Source organism: Chrysemys picta, chromosome 2 (assembly GCF_011386835.1).
Source record: "Chrysemys picta bellii isolate R12L10 chromosome 2, ASM1138683v2, whole genome shotgun sequence".
Classification (NCBI taxonomy): domain Eukaryota; kingdom Metazoa; phylum Chordata; order Testudines; family Emydidae; genus Chrysemys; species Chrysemys picta.
In genome coordinates this window covers 288,731,888-288,750,746 of record NC_088792.1, presented here as the reverse complement: position 1 = coordinate 288,750,746, position 18,859 = coordinate 288,731,888, and the positions used below count along the sequence as shown (strand labels likewise).

Genomic DNA, 18,859 nt, shown 5'->3' with positions numbered 1-18,859 from the left:
GGAACGGCCACTGCAGGAGACTTGGCCTTGCAGGGGGTCAGACAGGACAGGAGGGATCAGCTGGACTTGCCTTCCCAAAGCAGCCCAAGCACTGGCTGTTCTCGGGGGCAGAGGGAGAAGAATGGGGCTCGGAAGGCCTGGGAGGCCTTGGAAAGCGTTGTCGGCTCAGGGCAAATGCCGCCCTGGCTCAAGCTGCACAGAGCACAGCCCTCCCGGAGCAGGCCGCAGCCCAGGGAGACTCCAGATCCCAGCATGCACGACAGCCAGGCCCCCTGGAGCACGGCCTGCTGGGACCCGTAGTCCCAGGGGCGCACTGACGGCGGCACGTGGACATGACAGGGGCAGAGCGCCGTTGGTCTTGTGATGTAAGCAAACAAGTCTTGTCTAATGCTATAGCTCTGGTGCAGTACGCACCTCCTCGGACAGGAAGGCGGGCTCCCCCATGGCTGCATTGGCACAGGGCCCGATGTTGAGGATGCTGTCGCACACCTGCAAGATACAAGAGGGGGTCAGCGCCCTGCGCATAGACCAGGCCGAGAGAGTTTTGTGGGGGGTGAGGTCAAGGGACTGGAAATGGGAAACAGGGCTTTCAGCCTCGGGACAGCAGCTCCAGCCCAGCCCCAGGCCCGGGGGCCTGGAGAACGGGACACAGGGCCCAGCCCGAGGGCCTGGAGAACGGGACACAGGGCCTGCCCCCCTAGGGCTCCAGCTCCAGCCTGGCCCAGCCACCGTGGGGATCAGCCCGGTTCCTATGTGACAAGGGTCAACAACCCCAAGTCACTGGCCCCGGCTCCCCCGGGGGCCATCTGCAGGGAGGGGCCATGAGGGAGCGCCCCCTCCCGCAGGGGGTCAGCGTGGCAGGGGAAACAGCCCCTGCATTGCCTGGCCGGGGCCCTGGGCATGTCAGGCTGCTGGGGAAGCGCGGGGGACTCACCCCCTGGGCTGACACCGACGAGCACGCGGAGTAGCCTAGGGACAACTCGGCTCAGGGGCAGAGCTCAGTCACTTGGGGCAGCAGGGGCCTGGGTCCCACCTAGCTGCCTCCAGCCCCCCCAGGCCGCTGAGCAGGGAGCCACAGCTGCCCCCCTCCCAGCCAGAACAGCAGGTCCGGGGTGTTCAGGCAGCTCCAGGCAGAGCGCTACCTCGAAGGAGTAGGTCGCCAGTTGGGTCCCGGACTGGGCCTCGCTGCCGTACACCTCGATCTCATCCACCTCGTCCTGTGGGGCCGACTTCCCCCCTGCAACACAACAGCGAGCCGGAGCCTGGGACGGAGCCGGGGCAGCGCTGTGCCGCCCCGAGCCACGCCAGCCTCCTGCGCCCCACTATGTGTCCCAGCTCCCCCGCCCTGAGCCCTACCAGCTGTGACATTATGAGTGTGATATAATATGTCATTGGAAGATGACAGGGCCAGAAAGAGTTAATTAACTCACAGACTGACCTGACGCAGGGCCGAACTTTAGAGACTGGTTAGGAAGATCTGTAAATGAACAGAGCTTTGAAATGCAGCCGGCATTGTTAGAGGTAGAAGGGGAGGTGTTTGCTCAGGTCTTGTGATGTAAGCAAACAAGTCTTGTCTAATGCTATAGCTTTGATTCAAAGGTCAAAAAAAGGCATATTAACATGTAGGAAGACACTTGAGTGAAACAGAGACAATAATACTATGTCTCTTTGAAGGTTGTGGTACCTGTATCTGAACTGTTTAATGGATCAATTACCCTGTGCTAATTGCCAGGATGTTTGGGAGAAGGGGAGTTAAGCCTATTGTTTTCTCAGGCAGAAAGGCTGCTGGAAATGTATAAAAACCCTGGGACACGATCCTACTTGATCTCAGATCTGCTTTGGGTTTCAAGAGTGGGGGAGGGGGGGACCTTAAGCCACAAGGATTGAGATTCCCCAGTCATTGAATGGAGCCACCCTGAGCATGGACATTTGACTATAACCTCTGGACTATTTCTAAAGGGACTTTTGGCAACTACAAGCTCAGCTCTGCTATGCCTCTGAACCTCAAAAATTGAATTTGAGTCTGTCTGTATATTGATCTTTTAACCAACACTCGCTCTCTTTCTTTTCTTTTTTAATACATTTTAGTTTAGTTAATAAGAATTGGCTCTAAGTGTGTATTTTGGGTAAGATCTAGGTTATAATTGGACCTGGGTATGTGGCTGATCCTTTGGGATTGGAAGAACCTTTTCTTTTATATGATGAGATCAGATTTTCAGTAATCAGCATCATATCTGACCTGTGTCTCTGGATGGAGGCCGGAGGCTGGGCACTTTAAGGGAACTGCGTTGTTTGGACGTCTGAGTAACCAGTGAGGTAATACAGAAGCTGTTTTGTGCCGGTTAGTAAATCTAAGGATCGGAATATCCACCAGCGTTTGCAATTTGTCTGCCCTGTTTTGTTTGCAGTTCACCCTGATGGAGTGACCTCAGCTGGCTCCCACAGACAGCACCGTCACACCAACCTCGTGTGTCCCCCGCATAGCCCGTACCCCCAGCTCCCCTGCCCTGAGCCTAGGGCTGGGCAGCCACTGCCAGGCACCCCCGGCCAATCCTGGGACGCAGAAACTGGCTCGGTCGGACCCCTTCGCGCCCCTGACCCTGAGGAGGCGCCCACTTACCAGCCCAGTTCCCGGACGACTCCGACCTCTTCTTCTTGACAGGGGGCTCCTCCTGTGGGGAACAGAGCAGTCAGCGGTGAAGGGGCTGACCCCCCACCTCTGGCCCCGAGCCAGGGGGCTCCAACCGTTCCAGTCACTCTGCGAATGGGAGGAAGAATGGGGCCATTTGCCGCTTGGTGCTGATGGCCAGGCCAGCAGTGACCCACAGCAATAGCACCCGGGGGCCACTCAGTGGGAGAAGCTGGGGGCTCTCAGGCCTGCTGTAAGGGAAGCCACAGCACGTGGGTACGAGCCGGACCCCTCTCTGGCAACCGCTGGAGAGGCCAGGGACCAGCTGGAGACAGACACCTGGGCAGAGAAAGGGTGGGCAGGCTGGGTTCGCCTGCCCTGCTGCCCGCTGGGCTGTCCATGCTCTGGGAAAGGGCTGAGCCTAGCACCTCTTCTGGAGCTTTCATCATCTCCAGTTCCCCAGCTGTCCAGCGGGAGACCACAGGCCATGGGGCTAATGGCTACTAGCTCACAGAGCCATGCTCTGGGGCCCCTCGCCACGCTGACCCGCAGCAGCCGCTAGGCCAATCCCCCGACGGACGGTGCAGCAGCAATGGAGGGAATGCAGCCAGGCTGGCTTGGGCCACAGCAGAAGCCCAGGAGAGGCAGGGTGGGGAGAAAAGCACATGGAGGAGGAAGTGCCCGCAGGCCCTGGGCTGCCCTGACCTGCTTGTCGGCCGGGTCCTTGGCGACACTCACGGGGGGCTCCTGCAGCTTCTCCGTGTACTTGAGGAGGAGGGAGTTACCGAGCCGCGAGCCCAGGAACAGGTAACCCGGCTCCATTGTGATCATCTGAGGGGAGCAGAGAAATTGACGCTCACAGATCCGCCCCTGCTCCGCTCTGGGACTCAGACACAAAGGGGATGGCCACGCAGCCCGCACCAGCCAGCCCGCCCTCGAGCCGGCCACGCAGCCTGCGCCAGCCAGCCAGTCCGCCCCCGAGCCCGGCCACGCAGAGCCCAGCCACACGGGCCACGCCAGCCAGCCAGCCCGCCCCTGAGCCCGGCCACGCGGCCTGGGGGCTGCCCGGTCCGGACTGACACTACCAGTAGCCACGTAGACGTTGCGGCTCAGGCTCTCAAGCCAACACAGCTCTTTGTAGAGCGGCAGCGCAAGCCTGAGTCTGTGGAGCCGGCTTGGTGCCTCGCTGCCGCAGGCTGCCGCTGGCTGTGCAGACGTGCCCTGCAGAGGGCGGTGGAACCAGGCCTGGGGCCATGAGCTCCTCCGAGCCCTCGGAGCACATGAGTCACTCGCAGGGACACTGACACGGTCAGTGACTGATCCCCCCAGGCCTGGCAGCCCAGCACCCACCTGCTAGTGCACAAGGGACCCACAGCAGCCCCTCTGATGGCCCAGTCGGGCTCAGCCCTGCTGACCGGCCTCGTGCAGGGTTGGCATCGCTCTGAGCACCAGTGTCCTGCCCACATGGGACGCCCCCACTTGCTCCCCCCATTGGGCCACCAGTTCGTCCCCAGGCACACGACCGAGAGCACTGGGAGGCACGGCACCTAGCCCCATGGCCCCCATCTGCCCGCTGAGGGTCTCTGTAGCCCGGCTACCCGGGCAGAGAGAAAGGCACTAGCCTGCCACAGGGCGAGAGCTGGGATCCCACCTAGCCAGGTCCAGGAGAGTCCCCAGGCGATTACTAGCACCCCAGTGACAGGCCCCCCGGGAGACCCCTCCTCGGCCCAGCGGCTTACACAGGTGGTGAGGACGCTGGCTGCTGCTTTGTCGAAATGGAAGGAGCGAACGCTTCTCATCCCGTCTGTGATGAGGGTCAGGACGTAGCTAAGGAGAGACAGGGAGAGCGGTGAGGCCAGGAGTTTGTCCTGGGCCCCGCAGGGCTGCTCTGGGCCAGCTGGAAGCTCTGAGAGACGGCCTCCGTGATCAGCCCCCGCCGCGGAGCCCGGGGAGGGGCCAGGGCAGGGCACCCAAGGGCCGAGCTCCACAGCAGATCAGAGCTCGTGCCCTGCGTGGCAGAGGCGGGGGAAGCACACGGGGGCAATCGACGGGGAACCGCTGCTTGGGCACGGATCACGCTGGCGAAGTCACAGTGAGAGCACCAGGGGTGAAAGCACCACACACGGGAGTTTCTAACTCTGTGGAGACTGGCAGGAGAGCGAGTCCGAGTCAAACAATGAGCTCCCCAGAACCGCAGGCGCCTGCTGGCCGTTCTCCAAGCCGCTACTGTTCTCTCTCGCCCCCCTGGGGTCCCCAGAAGCCACGCCGAGCAGTGTGTCTGGAGCCCACCCGTGGGCCTTCGCCATCCCTTCCCTCTCAGGGGCTGCCTCTCTGTGCACAGGTTCGCCACCCAGCAGCACCTCCGACGCAGCGGGCCCATGCCACCATCCCTGCCTCACGCACACGCAGGCCAGGGACTGGCCCAGCGCCGCTGAGGAGAAACGAACAGACCCAGGAGTCCTGCCTCCCAGTCTTCCACTCTAGCCCTAGACCCCGGTACCCCCCCAACAGCTCCTACGAACCTGCAGCTGCTGCGGGGGGAGGGGGGGGGTGTCCCCGTCAGCAAGAGAGGGCAGGCTCCTTTCAAACCCTGGCTATTTAGAATCCGTGCCCCCCACCCACCCACCGCCGGACTAGGAGCTAGAGGGAAGAGCAGCAGCTCCTTGGGACGGGCCCAGCTCCTGAAGGCAAGGACAGGAGAGCCGGGCCAAGCTCCCGGGGCCGCCGCTGGGGCCTTACATCTCCCCTCCTTTCAGCGAGATCACCATCTTGTCGTAGGAGATGAACGCCGCCTGCGCACAGTCCAGCGTGACCTTCACTCCGTCCTGAATGCCTGCGGAGAGAGAGGGGCCCGCTCAGTGCCGGTGCCCCACGGCCCAGCTGGCATCTCCCACTCAGGCCAAGATCGCCCAGCCATGGTGCCCATCAGCCCCGAGCGCTGCCCGTCCCACGCTGACGGGCCCAGGACGGAGGGAGCGACCCCTTGTCGGCAGCAGCCCAGAGAGCCGCGAAGAGGAGGAAAGGCGCGCCGGCTTACGCAGGGGGAACACTGTGGTCCCAGTGGTCAGGCTGTTGAGGGACACTCCGTACGGCGGGACGCTCTGGTTCAGATACAGCAGCGAGTTAACGGCGAAGATCACCACGCCTCCTGGAAAGAGAACGAGCCCAGCTGTGAGCGTCAGAGGCGCGGACACCAGCGCGGGGCAGCTCCTCCATGCTAGCCACAGGTGAGTGCTGACTGGAGGGCAGTTTGCGAGGTGGGCGGCTGGCGTGAGACCCAGGGCCCCACGCAGCTCTCCGGGCCAGCCCGGGCGCAGTGAGCTGGAGGCGAAGGGCTCCGGACCCCGGCCCAGAGCGCCCCTCACTAGACCTGCAGTTCAGCCCATTCTTCAGGGAAGGCTTGTCGGGACTCAGGTGCATGTTCCGCGGCGTGAGCGGATCAGCTCCCCGGGATCTGTGCAGAGCCAGGGAAGGACACTGCTCCGGGGACAGCCCCGGAGCTCTCGCTCACAGGACCCTGCACGAGGCACCCCCAGGCACCCTCCCACCTGGCCAAACTGGGGTGGGTTCCGGCGGTGGGTAAATTAGATCCTCGCCCTGCTTTAAACCCTTCCCCTGGGGCTGGGTAAGGAAGGATTCGCAGAGCTCACGGCACCAGTTACTGGGGAACGGGCTGGGTCTGACCCCTTCCTCTCTGCACCAACCCAGGGGGGAGCTGGGGGGGCTGGTGACACAGGCTCACGTCTGAGCTCCAGGGACGGCAGATGGTCAGAGAGGAAGCTGGGAGGAAATGGGGCTCAGCCCCCCCATATCGCACTCTAGGGGAGTGAATGCCCTGCAAAGCAGGTGCCATTCTATCCGCACGGATGACGAGCGTCAGCCAGTGCCTGCGTTAGGCAGACTCTGAGCTGGCCAGGCCTGCGAGGCGGTAATGCTACAATCCTGCACTTACCCGTCACCTGATGAGCCACATGCAAAGCCCCACACCGCCGCCCAAGCCCCGGGGGTAGGCGACCACTGGACTCGGCTTACAGGGTCTCGAAAAGGCTGAGCGACTTGGCCAAGGCCACAGCAGAGGGGGGACCGAGCCCACGAGTCGTGCTAGTCTCATGCTCTAGCCACCAGGTCGCACCCCACACCTGGGAAGCAGACGCTCGTCTCACCTATTGGCTTGGGCACAGCCAGGGCCTGCGTGCAGTCGAAGGGCAGGTTGCTGAGGGACCAGATGACCGGATGGACCTTCTGCATGATGTTCAGAGAGATGGCCACGATGCTGCACGTGTCCTGGCGCACGGCCACCCGCCTGCACCGAGGGGAAGGAGACAGCAGCTCGCATACACTCCGCCCCCAGGCCTGCTCAGGGAGCCCGGAGCGGGACAGGCCGCAGCAGCGTGAGAAGGGAGCAGGGAGAGATGCCACGGGAAGTGGGTGGAAGGAGAGAACGCTTGGGGTGGGGTCTCCCCCAGAAAGCTGGCTGCCCTGTGCTTCAATATCATTGGTCATGTGCTCCCCACCAGCCCCCATGTCCTCCGTTTTCCCAGTGACTGCGTCTGGCTCTGCTCTGCTCAATTCACCTCTGCGGCGCGGTCTCCCCTGCTGGGTCCCACCGCCCCAGCCCCTCCACGCTGCCCCTCCTCCCAGGACAGCTATCCCAGGGCTGCAGGTCCGTGCCGGGCACTCACTGGGATTGACCCGCACTCCAGCTCCGCAGCCCCCGGCAGCCCAGAGCCCCCTGCAAACAGAAATGGTTTCCCCCACCACCGAGATGCAGCACAGCACCCCCCTGTCACGGAGTATTGGGGAACTCAGGGCCCTGCACCCCCGGCTTCCTGCGATTCACCATGACTCTCAGCCAGCCAGTAAAGCCGAAGGTTTATTTGGATGACAGGAATACAGTCCAAGACAGGTCTTGCAGGCGCAGACAACAGGACCCCCTCAGTTAAGTCCAGCTTGGGGTCCCAGGGCATCCCAGCCCACCCCCCTTTGGGGGGTCAGAGCCATCTCTGCCTCCCAGCCATCTCTCCAGCCTGCTTCCAGCACACTCCCTTCAGCGACCCCTCCCACAGCCTTTGTTCAGTTTCCCGGGCTCAGGAGTCACCTGGCCTCCAACCCCTTCCTGGGTTCTCATGTTACACACTCAGGTATGCGCCCTCGGGCAGATCCCATCCTCCAATGCAGACTATCCCAGCCACACTCCCCTGTCAGCATTCACAGACCACAGTGAGAACAGGCCCAGTTCGTCACACCCCCGCAGCACCAACTCAGAGCAGAGCGCCCCCTGCCGAGTGGCCCATTCAGCACCGAGCAGGCCCCGCCTTGCATGGTGCCCGCAGTGGGCTGGCCGGGACTCCAAGCTGGCAGCAGCCCGGGGGGGCGGGAGGGACGTACCCTGGCCAGGTCTGGTTGGGCTCGAACAGGATGAGCAGGGTGGGCTCATAGTAGCCATACAGGAACTGCATGTCGATGATGTTGAGCAGCTTCTCGTCCAGCTCCCGCACGTCAATGATATAGCTGGGCAGGAAACTCGATTTCTGGCTGCAATGGGGGAGGAGGGGGAGAGGAGGGAAAACACCATCACACAGAGAGTCTGGGAGGTCGAGCCTAGCAGGCATCCCCCCTCCAGCCCAGCCACCCCCGCGGCACCTTCCCCACAGCCTCCAGGCAGTTCCCGGCAGGCCCCCTTGGCACCCCATGCTTGGCCACGCTCCCTCGGAAGGGGTCCTGCGACCTGGTGGCTGGAGCGTGACCTCCCGCTCTCTGAGGAGGAGCGAGGCCTATGGGGAATACAGGTCTCAGCTCCTTGCCCAGAGAGGCGTGGCAGCGCCGCTCCAGACGGAGCATTGCATGCTGACGTCTGCAGCCCGCAGGTAATCGGCTCTTTACACGCGCACTGGACCCCCGGCACACCGCCAACAGGGCCCCCTGGGCATATTCACTGCTGGCGCCTGCACACTGCAGGAGAGGGCTGGCTCAGTTCACGCAGCAGCGTCCCGCCCCCCCCCCCACCACCACCACCACCACAGGGTTCCCTGCCTATTCTCACACCGGTTCTGGTACGTTTCCCGGCCCAGCCAAAGCGTAGCCCCTCTCGCGCCAGGGGGAGATCCTGGGCTTTCAGATCCCATCGCCTTCTTGCCTTTTCCACCCCCAAAAACGTGACTCCAGTGGCCAAATTCATGAAGTGCCAGAGTCCACCCCAAGGCGCCCTGCGGGTGAGAGCTGGGAACGGGCTGTCGCAGAGCTCAAGTGCAGGGAAGCCAGGTGGTGAGCAAAATGAGGGGATCCCGTGAGCCAGCAGGGAGCTGGGGACGCTGCCAGCTTTGGAATGGGACAAGGGGCTCTCACCCCGTGCCCACCAGTGCAGGGGGGAGTCCTGCCAGGGCTAGCTCTGGGGCCTTACCCCTCTCCCATGACCCCCTCGTGCTCGTCCGTCAGGGTCTCTCTCCGGAAAGGCAGCACCACCAGGCGTGTGCCGTAGATCAGCATGACCGCGCAGCGCCCGTCCGGGTCCACCCGCACCTTGGGGATGTGAACGTTCTGCACAAAGCCATCCTGGGAGCACACACAGTGCAGGGAATGAGCCACCCCGGCCTCGCCAGGGCCCAGGAGCAAACATGCCAACCCAGGGCAGCCCGCGATGGAGCCCCACAGCCACCTTGAATGGCGGGTCTCCTTCAGACAACCCAGCCAGACAGCACAGGCCTGCCCTGACGCTCGCTAGGCCCCGGGGCACTGAGCTCCTCCGAGGGCAGAGAGGGGGCTGGACAGGGCATGGGGGGTCACTCCCCCTCGAGCTCTGGGAAGCCCAAGCAGTGGTCTCAGCCTGGGGAACGCAGGCTGTCTCCATTCGGATGCACGGCAGAGGGTCTCAGTCCACACTGGTGGCTCAGACTCAGACTGGATCATCGGCGGCCATTGTGGCAGAGCCGTGCTGGGGGAGGGGACCTGCCCCTCCTCCTGGAGCTGGGCCATCTCCCACATCTCCTCTGAGGTTAGGCCTGGAGGCGCTCGCCCCAATATCCTCAGCACAGCTCAGCCTCCTCCTTTCACAGACACCCCAGCACCGAGACTGGGGTCCCGCCTCTTCCTGACACGCAGCAGCCTTCGGCCAGCCCCGCGGATCCGCCACCTGCCCCAACACCTGGACTGGGCCCTTTCCCAGCCATATTTCACAGCCATCCCTTGGGAGCGGAGGGCAGGGCTGTCAGGCCAGGAAGGAGCACAGAGCTCACAGCACTGAGTGGGCACGATGCCACAGGGCTAGTGGTTGCCACCAGCCCAGCCCCAAAGCTGCCTCCGTGCTGCAGTGGGAACGGGAAGGTGCTGACCCCCACAGCCAGCACACAAGGACCGACCTTTAGCTCAGGCTCCTCAAAGTAATGGAGGGAGAGGGTCTTCAGGTCATGGGTGCCAGGGTCGTATTCCACCACCGAGAGCTACGGAGGAGGAGGAGAAAGTGGGTAAACAGCGCCCCTCGGTTCAGGTGGGCACCATCCACGTATACGGCACCTCCACAGATTTCAAAGGCCTGCAGGAAGCACTTCACCCAGTCCTGAAATGCAGCCACCTCCTGGGAGGAGTGCCACGGCTATCCTGCACACAGCACAGGACAGGGCCAGCTGAGTTCAGCCAGCCCCTTGGTGTCATGCCCTGGCTGAAAGATGCCCTTCCCCCCACCACCCCATGGGACAGCCCCCCGTGGGGCATTGCCTAGGTATGGACGGACTAAAGAACAGCACCCGAGACACTACTCAGCTCCATCCTGAAGCACACCAAGCTGCTCCCCACACCTCTGCCCCTCACTCCAGGCCTGCAGCCCCCAGCTACTCCAGTCCCAGGCCTCTGAAATGGGGCTGGATCTAACCCCTCCCGCTGCTGGGCTGGGGGCGATGGATGCAGCTGCTGATCCATTGTAGGAGCTGCCTCCCCCTTTCCACCGCCCCGGAAGTTACCTTGGCATCCTTGAAGCTGAGCAGCAGAGCGTCCCTCTTGGCCCCCGCCAGCTGCACGCTGGCCATGGACATGACATTGCCGAAGAAGGAGAAGGAGGCCACCAGCTCCAACTTCTCCTTGTGACCTTTGCCCTCTGCATGGGCCAGCAAGACAGAGTGTGAGTGAGAGGCCGAGGCTTAGGGCAGACCCGGCACGCTCTGCAGGGCTCCGCCTGACCCACTTCCACCCCACCCTGCGGAGAGGAGTCAATGGCCTCACACATCTCACCGGCACAAAGCACCCCCAGATAGTCACTCCACACTACCCCCTCTCCATCCACCCATGAGCCCTCCTTCCAGCCCCAGTGTGACCACCTCGTGGGGCCACTGCCTCTCCCCAGCGACTGCTGCAGTGCTGGGAATTATTCCATGTCCCCCCCACGGAACTTCTCTCCTTCCCCGGGGATCACTCCCCTCCCCCCCCACACGTTAGCTGTGGGTTAGCCAAGTCGGCCAGATTTCACACTTCCTCTCCTTGCCAGCCGCTGATCACTCCATCTACCTTTCTCAGCTCCCTCCGGTCTGTCAGCACCAAGAGACAGAGCCGGGGCAGAGAGCCAGGAGCTGCAGAATTGCATGACTCACAGCTCTTATTCCTGGGGACTCCCGTTTGAAGGCCTGCTCTGTAGATCAATCTCTAATAATTTTCATATGACTTTACATTGTGCCTCTTCATATAACCTTGTGGTGGGTCTACCCACGTGTGACCTCTGTTTTCATGGGACTTTGTATCAAAGCCTCATTTAGAAACTTTGCATTGCCCTTGGTATAATATTATAGCCCCTAAGGATAGAATAAGATAGAAGAAAATTTTCTTTTTGCTAGCAGTAGAACAAGAGCTCTCCCCCCCCTCCCCCCCCCCAGTCTTAATCAATTGCCCTGTTGAATGAATGTGGTGTGGATGAGCAAGGCATGAAAGGCAGCACCTCCAGACAGCCTCAACTGTTGGAGAGGGGCTGGGAGCCAGACCCAAGAACAATAAAACGTGTCAAGTGGGCTCATTAAAGACAAGCAGACATACTGACGGCCTCAGGGGTTAGAAGCAAGCACCTTCTTTTGGAAACACCCTCTTTGCAGCATTGGGACAACACTCAAAAGAAAGCAGCACAAAGGACCAATGGACACAGACACAGAGTTTGAATCTGGTATAGATTTGCATAAGAGGAAAGCTGCTATAAAAGTGAGGTGTCTTGCAGAGGACCCCGGGTCTCGTCTTGTCAACATGGGAGCATCGATCCGGATCGGCAGAAGCCCGGCTCCACCCCCTCCCCCATCTAACTCACCTGGCCAGTGAAGTTAAGGGGAGCAACTAATTGGTAACAACAAGACGGAATGGGTTTGTGTGTGTGTGTGAGTGTGTGAGTGTGTGTGTGTGTAAGTGTAATATATTATATGCATATAATACAGTGTTAATGAATACATGTATTACTAATAAATGTGGCGTTTTGTCTTATTCCCCCTGAAAAGATCCTGTGCAGTACTTTAAGTACAACATTTTGGTGGAGAATGCGAAAGGGGGAGCAAGCATAAAATCCACAGTTATTATAAAACTGGTGTGCACACCGCCAGCTTTAGCAAGCCTGGCACTAGAGGAAAAAGAGTGTAAACTTTCAGTTAATTAACCAAACTCTGAAGGATATAGGAGTTTAGGTTTAAATTGTGTTCATGACTGAGCTAAAGAGGAGAACTTAGTGTTTCTCACTCTGATCCGGGGAAGGATTAACCAAACTCTGAAGGATATAGGAGTTTAGGTTTAAATTGTGTTATAGAGGTACATACACCCTCAGCCGTAGCAAGACTGAGCTAAAGAGGAGAACTTAGTGTTTCTCACTCTGATCCGGGGAGGGATCTAATCCGGGGAAGGATTTGTATAATTGGTGTATGAACCCTCGGTGGTAGCAGACCGAGTAATACAGAGGGAGGCTTAGTGTCTCTCCCTCTGGCCCAGAGTGGGTTAAAAACATAAGATACAGATCTTGTTCTGTTAAGCCAAACTCTGAAGGATATAGGAGTTTGGGCAGTGTAGTGTGGTTTATGTTTGTTTGTTTTGTTTTGGTAAGTAATATTGTGGTAATTTCACAATTTTGAAAAAAATGTTTAAGAAACGGAACCAGGAAGGGTGGGGGCTAGTTGGAAAGCCCACCCTCCTTGCTAAATTGGTAGTGGAACAAGGCTTGTGCCCAGGGAAAGGAACTGTTTATTGGAAAAAGCAGGATCGGGCCCAGGCAAGCAATAGATAAAGAAACTAAAAAACAGGTTGGGTACAGAGAGTTAAAACAGCACTCTCAAATCTTACAGCAGCAGTAACATCAGGAGAAGAAACATTTGAGACCCCAGAAGGGGGCAGACCTTTGGGACCCCTCTGGAGATTGGGAAGGGGGATATTTGGGATATTTGGGTAAATTCCTCCTCCCAGGGCCAAAATGCCATTGAAACAGTTAACAACAGTGCCTGCTTCTGCCTCAGATCTCCAGGCCATGGCAAAATGGCTGGAAATTTTAAAACAGAATTTTTTTTTTCCTAGATGGAGTGTTAACGCCCTTTTACTGAGAGAAAGGGAGAATTTACACTCACAAGAAATGCACCACTTAATTAGCATTTGTGCAGCCCCAAGTACCAAACACACTGTGGCAGGGACTAAGCAGGTTCTGCCATGGTGGAAGCACTGTGCTAATTTGTTTCCAAGCTTCTATCTTTCAGGCTCTGAACCAGAACATCAGGAGAGCTGGTACCAGCTGAAGAGTTATAAAATACCATGGTTATAGTGTCATGACAAAGTCTGTGTTCAGTGTTCTGTGTTGCATGTTCTGTGTCTGTCTCTAGTGGTGTCCTGTGTTAGCATTGGGTCCAGAAAAAGAGGGGATACTACACTAGACAGGGTAAATGTCTTTTCCTCTCTCTACTTCCCCCATCTCCATCCAACTTATCAATCACCACTTGTGTCCAAAAAACTTTGGTCCCCAATGCATCAGGTTTATTTTTTGTTAGTCATTTTGTTGTTAATTTTTGTTATTAATATATTTGTATTGTTAGTTACATTTGCTTGTATTATTATTAATTCCACACTTTCCTCTATGCACTCTGGTTCTATTTCCCCAAGCCCTAAAGGGTAATTCTTGGGCCCCCATAACCTGTAAGACCTTGGCCCATAATGGTATGGCCCCATCTTTTAGGTCCCTAGAAACCTCTTAAAAACAACTGTTAAAAATAGGGAATTCTAAAACATTTTAGCAACTGAATGTTAGTTTAAGTCCAAATCAGCTTAACCTTGCATAACAACTGTGGTACTCCTACACAATCTTATTTGTTGTGTGTGCTTAAGAATGTCCTGACCTCAGTGACTTTTATTGTTTGATGGCTATTGCAGCATCAAACTTGGGCCTCATTTTGTTTGTCAATGTACCCTATTATTGTAATGGTAATGGTTTTGTTGTATTTCCAATTATTATAATTATAATTGTTTGCATTTGTGTTTATGTTATATCTGGTGTTTAGTCAATTGTAATGGTTTTAGTTATATTCACCTGGTTATAAGTGTTTGGTTTGTTTGCAACAAATACAAAAGATTTATATGGTGACCACTCAAGAATTGTTCTTGAGAGGTCAAAAGGGGGACAATGTAGATCAATCTCTAATAATTTTCATATGACTTTACATTGTGCCTCTTCATATAACCTTGTGGTGGGTCTACCCACGTGTGACCTCTGTTTTCATGGGACTTTGTATCAAAGCCTCATTTAGAAACTTTGCATTGCCCTTGGTATAATATTATAGCCCCTAAGGATAGAATAAGATAGAAGAAAATTTTCTTTTTGCTAGCAGTAGAACAAGAGCTCTCCCCCCCCCTCCCCCCCCCAGTCTTAATCAATTGCCCTGTTGAATGAATGTGGTGTGGATGAGCAAGGCATGAAAGGCAGCACCTCCAGACAGCCTCAACTGTTGGAGAGGGGCTGGGAGCCAGACCCAAGAACAATAAAACGTGTCAAGTGGGCTCATTAAAGACAAGCAGACATACTGACGGCCTCAGGGGTTAGAAGCAAGCACCTTCTTTTGGAAACACCCTCTTTGCAGCATTGGGACAACACTCAAAAGAAAGCAGCACAAAGGACCAATGGACACAGACACAGAGTTTGAATCTGGTATAGATTTGCATAAGAGGAAAGCTGCTATAAAAGTGAGGTGTCTTGCAGAGGACCCCGGGTCTCGTTTTGTCAACATGGGAGCATCGATCCGGATCGGCAGAAGCCCGGCTCCACCCCCTCCCCCATCTAACTCACCTGGCCAGTGAAGTTAAGGGGAGCAACTAATTGGTAACAACAAGACGGAATGGGTTTGTGTGTGTGTGTGAGTGTGTGAGTGTGTGTGTGTGTAAGTGTAATATATTATATGCATATAATACAGTGTTAATGAATACATGTATTACTAATAAATGTGGCGTTTTGTCTTATTCCCCCTGAAAAGATCCTGTGCAGTACTTTAAGTACAACAGCTCCACTGGAGAGATTAGCTGTCAGGGAAATAGTGACTGACGCTGGCGTGTAAGTGGCTGGCAGGAGGCTTTGGAAAGAAGGCCCCAAGGAGATGCTGCCCATGAAGATTTCCCAGCTCTCAGAGCCCAGCTGCAGCTCACGCAGGGGAGGGCAAGTGCCAGCCCCTGGTGAGTGGAGGAGGGCGCTGTTATTGAGTCAGTGCCAGAGAAAACCCTGGAGGCACCAGGATTTCCACAGCAGCTGTGACCCAAAGACCTTCCAGAGTCACACCAAGCGCGGCTTGGATTCTACTTCCACCAGCTCGTGATCTCAACAGGAAACGGCGGCTGTCCTGGGTTCCATCCCTCCTTGCTCTCACCCCCCACATTCCAATCCCGCCCCAGGGCGATCCCAGGAGCTGCAGCAGAGCCAGACCGGCCCACCCCTGCATGCCCCCGTCCCACGTACCTGTGTTCCTGTCTCCTTTAGTGGAGGGCTGGAAGGAAGAGAAAGAGCCGCATCAGTAGCTGCAATCAGACAGCCTGGGTCCAGCGATCCCAGCCCAGGCAGCCGCTGCCCTCCTCTGGGGCAACTGGCCAAGGCATCTCTCAGTTCAATGCCAGAATGACATGAGGCCGAGGGGGTCTGGTCCTACTCAGAGGGGCAGCTCCAGAGCAGGCAAGGGATGTAGAAGTTCCCCCCCCCCAGCTCTGCCACTGCCCCTCAATCTTGGCCTGCAGATCCCCCTGTTATTCCTGGGCTTCCCCCCCACCCCCAGGCTCTGCCCATGCCTCTCAAGCCTGACCCACAAGCCCCAGCCCCCAGGCACATGCATCTAAACCCCTTTGAAAATAAGAAGTGATATTAGTGCTAAGTACTCTAGTAACCCAGGCTAACCGAGCTAAGCCGAACACAAGCACCTCTCTAGGTTCTCCATCTAGTCTCTGACTACGTCTCACAGATTCTCTCTCTAAGATCCGCCCTTCCCTATCCATCCACGCAGCTAAAACTCTTGTGCGAGCTCTCATCAGCTTGTATCTTGATTACCACAACCGCCTTCTCTCTGGCCTTGCTCCACTCATATCCTAGCCTGTCACTTTGAATGGGCCAGATCTCTCTCTTACTGTTGGGGGGAATTCTGCACCACTACGTGTGCGCAGAATTCATGTCCCCCACAGATTTTTTCACTTCCCCGCAGAAAAATACCTTTCTGACAGGGAAACCACAAGAGCGGTCAGGCGCCCCTCCCCAGCAGCATGGGTGCGTTGTTTTGGGCGCCGAGAGCAGCCAGTGGGGAGGTAATTACTGTGGGGCTTGGGATGCCCCGGCCAGTGGCTCCTACTCTACGACGGGTTCAGCTGCTAGTCCCAGGTCGGCTGGGGAGGATGGGACTTTCTCTTCCCCTGCAAAGAGCAGTCGGGGCCAACCCACACCCAGAATCCTCCCCCAGCTGCAGGAAGCTCTGCACCTCCGCCCCCCCACTTCCCGCCCACATTGCTCCTCAGCCGTGGGGGAGGGTTCACTGTACAGGGAGCTGCTCCCCGGTTTGTCCAACCCCCGTGTATTCGGAACCCCCAGACCCAGAACCCCTGCTGAGCCTCACCCTGCCACATCTAGAACGCCCCCCCACCAAGCTCCACCCCACTGAGCTTCACCCCCTGCATCTGGAGCCCCCTTGCACCCAGAGTACCCCCCACTGAACCCCACTCCCTGCATCCCGACGATGCCTCTCCAAGCACCACCCCCTCTACATCCAGACCCATGCCAAACCCCTCCCCTCTGCGTGTGGTTCCCCATTCCTGCACCCAGACCATCCCCCACTGAGTCCCCCGCACTCAACCCCCCCCCACAAGCCTCCCTCCACCCGCCTTCACCTGGATCCCCATGCAGAGTCCTATTCCCCCTTCACCTGGAACTCCGCAAGGAGACCCTGTGCATCCAGATCTCCCACACACCTGGACCCCCGACCAAGCCACCCGCACCCAGACTGCCCCACACAGAATCCTCTCACCCCACACAAAGCCTCTCTACACTTGGAACCTGCTGGGCTGAACCTGCTTGCCCAACACGTGGATCGGGGGCCAGGGCTGGGTGTGCATGTGAGACTCTGTCCCTCTTGTTTGCTATCTTGGTATGCCTGGTGTGGAGGATACTCCTGGGGGAATTCTGCACCACTGCACATGCGCAGAATTTATGTCCCCCACAGATTTCTTTGCTTCCCCGCAGACAAATGACTCTGACAGGGAAGCAAAGAGAAGCCAAAAGAGTGGTCATGTGACCCTCCCCAGCAGTATGTTTGGAGGGCCCAGAGCAACCAGCAGAGAGGTAAATCACTGAGGCAGGAGGCGGGACTGGGGAAGACCCAGCTGGTGGCTGCTACCCTGAGCCGGGCTTAGCTGCTAGTCTCGGCTGGAGAGGACGGGACTTCCTCTTCCCCTGCATGGCATCTAGGGCTGGGTCAGACTTCTCCCCTGGCTGAAGGAAGCTCTGCAAACTTCCCACCCCCACTTCCTGCACTCATCACTCCACAGCTGCAAGAGGTGGGATCCCTGTGCAGGGAGCTGCTCCCCCATCCGCTGTGCATCCAGACCCCCTCATACCCAGACCCTCCTGCTGAGCTTCATACCCCCGCACTCAGACCTCCCCACACCCGATGAGCCCCACTCCCCCTGCACCTGGACCACCCTGACAAGCCACCCACACCCGGGTCCCTGCCCCACTGAGCCCCAACCAGCTGCATCTGGATCCTCCACTGAGCACCCCACACTCATACCCCCCCACACCCAGACCCCCCTGCTGCAGAGTCCCATTAGCACTGCATCCAGATTTCCCCACCCCACCAACAAGCCCCTGTGCATCCAGATCCCCCAACACCTGCATCCCCCACTGTACAGCCCCTAGCACAGGGGGGTCCTGGTCCATGACTAAGGCTCCTAGGCACTATGGAAATACAAGTAATAAACAAGAATAATAATTTACAAACACAGTTCCAGATTTCCTCTTTCCTTTGTGATTTATGAATGAAATTTCCTGGAAGGTGTCCAAAGCTTTTATGTTTTTGCACCTCCACTCAGAGAAGAATTAGTTCTGAGGTCCCAGGGGACAAAAAATAGAATGCTTTAATTTGATTAAAACACAAATTGGATTTGAGTTAGGAACACAGGACTGTAAGGGACCTCCTGAGTCACTGAGTCCTGTCCCTGGTATCACAGGCACCCCGTAGACGCACATAGATAGGATCTGTAGCACAGAAAGACACAGAGGGCTGGGGGGTGGGATTGCTGGATGGTTTGGCGAGAGGACAAGGTACCTCTGAGTCATGGTTGAGCCTGTACACATAGAGCTGAGACGTTCCTGCCACTACCAGGTTGCGCTCCGCGTTGGAGAAGAAGTTGCAGTACATGGAGAACTCCACCCCCGTCGGGGGGTGGGCTTGTCTGTACACTGCATACATCCCTGGGGAACGTCAAGGCCACCAACCTGCCCAGGGACACAAAGGACAGAGAAAGACAAATCAGCTGCGAGAACCACCGATAACCCCAGGGTTCCCAGAGACTACTGCTGTCCCAGGCCCTGCAAGACGGTGAGAGAGCCTAGCGCTGCAAAAGGGTGACATCCCAGAGACCAAGCCTTCTCCCCTGGGCACACCAGATCCTTGGCCATAAGAACAGGCCCTGCCTTGGCAGCCTAAGCCTCCTGCCAACCATGAGGAAAACGTTTCCCCTAGGGAACATCTTCACCCTGCTCTTTGGGGGAGTCACTGGCTCTTG

The 18,859-nt window shown here is 57.6% G+C and overlaps 1 protein-coding gene across 3 annotated transcripts in view; it reads right to left on the bottom strand.

The window, feature by feature from the left end:
• Positions 1 to 18,859, bottom strand: part of CPSF1 (cleavage and polyadenylation specific factor 1) — a 38,183-nt gene that overhangs the window by 18,060 nt on the left and 1,264 nt on the right. For 2 of the 3 annotated variants that reach the window (XM_024102641.3, XM_042861308.2), the window contains exons 2-15: positions 18,400 to 18,569; positions 15,558 to 15,585; positions 10,582 to 10,715; positions 9,985 to 10,065; positions 9,030 to 9,181; positions 8,018 to 8,164; positions 6,793 to 6,932; positions 5,667 to 5,777; positions 5,369 to 5,462; positions 4,369 to 4,456; positions 3,335 to 3,460; positions 2,621 to 2,672; positions 1,143 to 1,237; positions 415 to 489 (exon numbers count right to left, since the gene is read on the bottom strand). In XM_024102641.3, the coding sequence (XP_023958409.1) occupies positions 415 to 489; positions 1,143 to 1,237; positions 2,621 to 2,672; positions 3,335 to 3,460; positions 4,369 to 4,456; positions 5,369 to 5,462; positions 5,667 to 5,777; positions 6,793 to 6,932; positions 8,018 to 8,164; positions 9,030 to 9,181; positions 9,985 to 10,065; positions 10,582 to 10,715; positions 15,558 to 15,585; positions 18,400 to 18,543 (1,467 nt within the window). In that variant the 5' untranslated portion in view covers positions 18,544 to 18,569. Of the gene's footprint in view, positions 1 to 414; positions 490 to 1,142; positions 1,238 to 2,620; positions 2,673 to 3,334; positions 3,461 to 4,368; positions 4,457 to 5,368; positions 5,463 to 5,666; positions 5,778 to 6,792; positions 6,933 to 8,017; positions 8,165 to 9,029; positions 9,182 to 9,984; positions 10,066 to 10,581; positions 10,716 to 15,557; positions 15,586 to 18,399; positions 18,576 to 18,859 lie in introns of all 3 variants that reach the window. The other variant, XM_005291127.4, reaches the window with a different exon arrangement.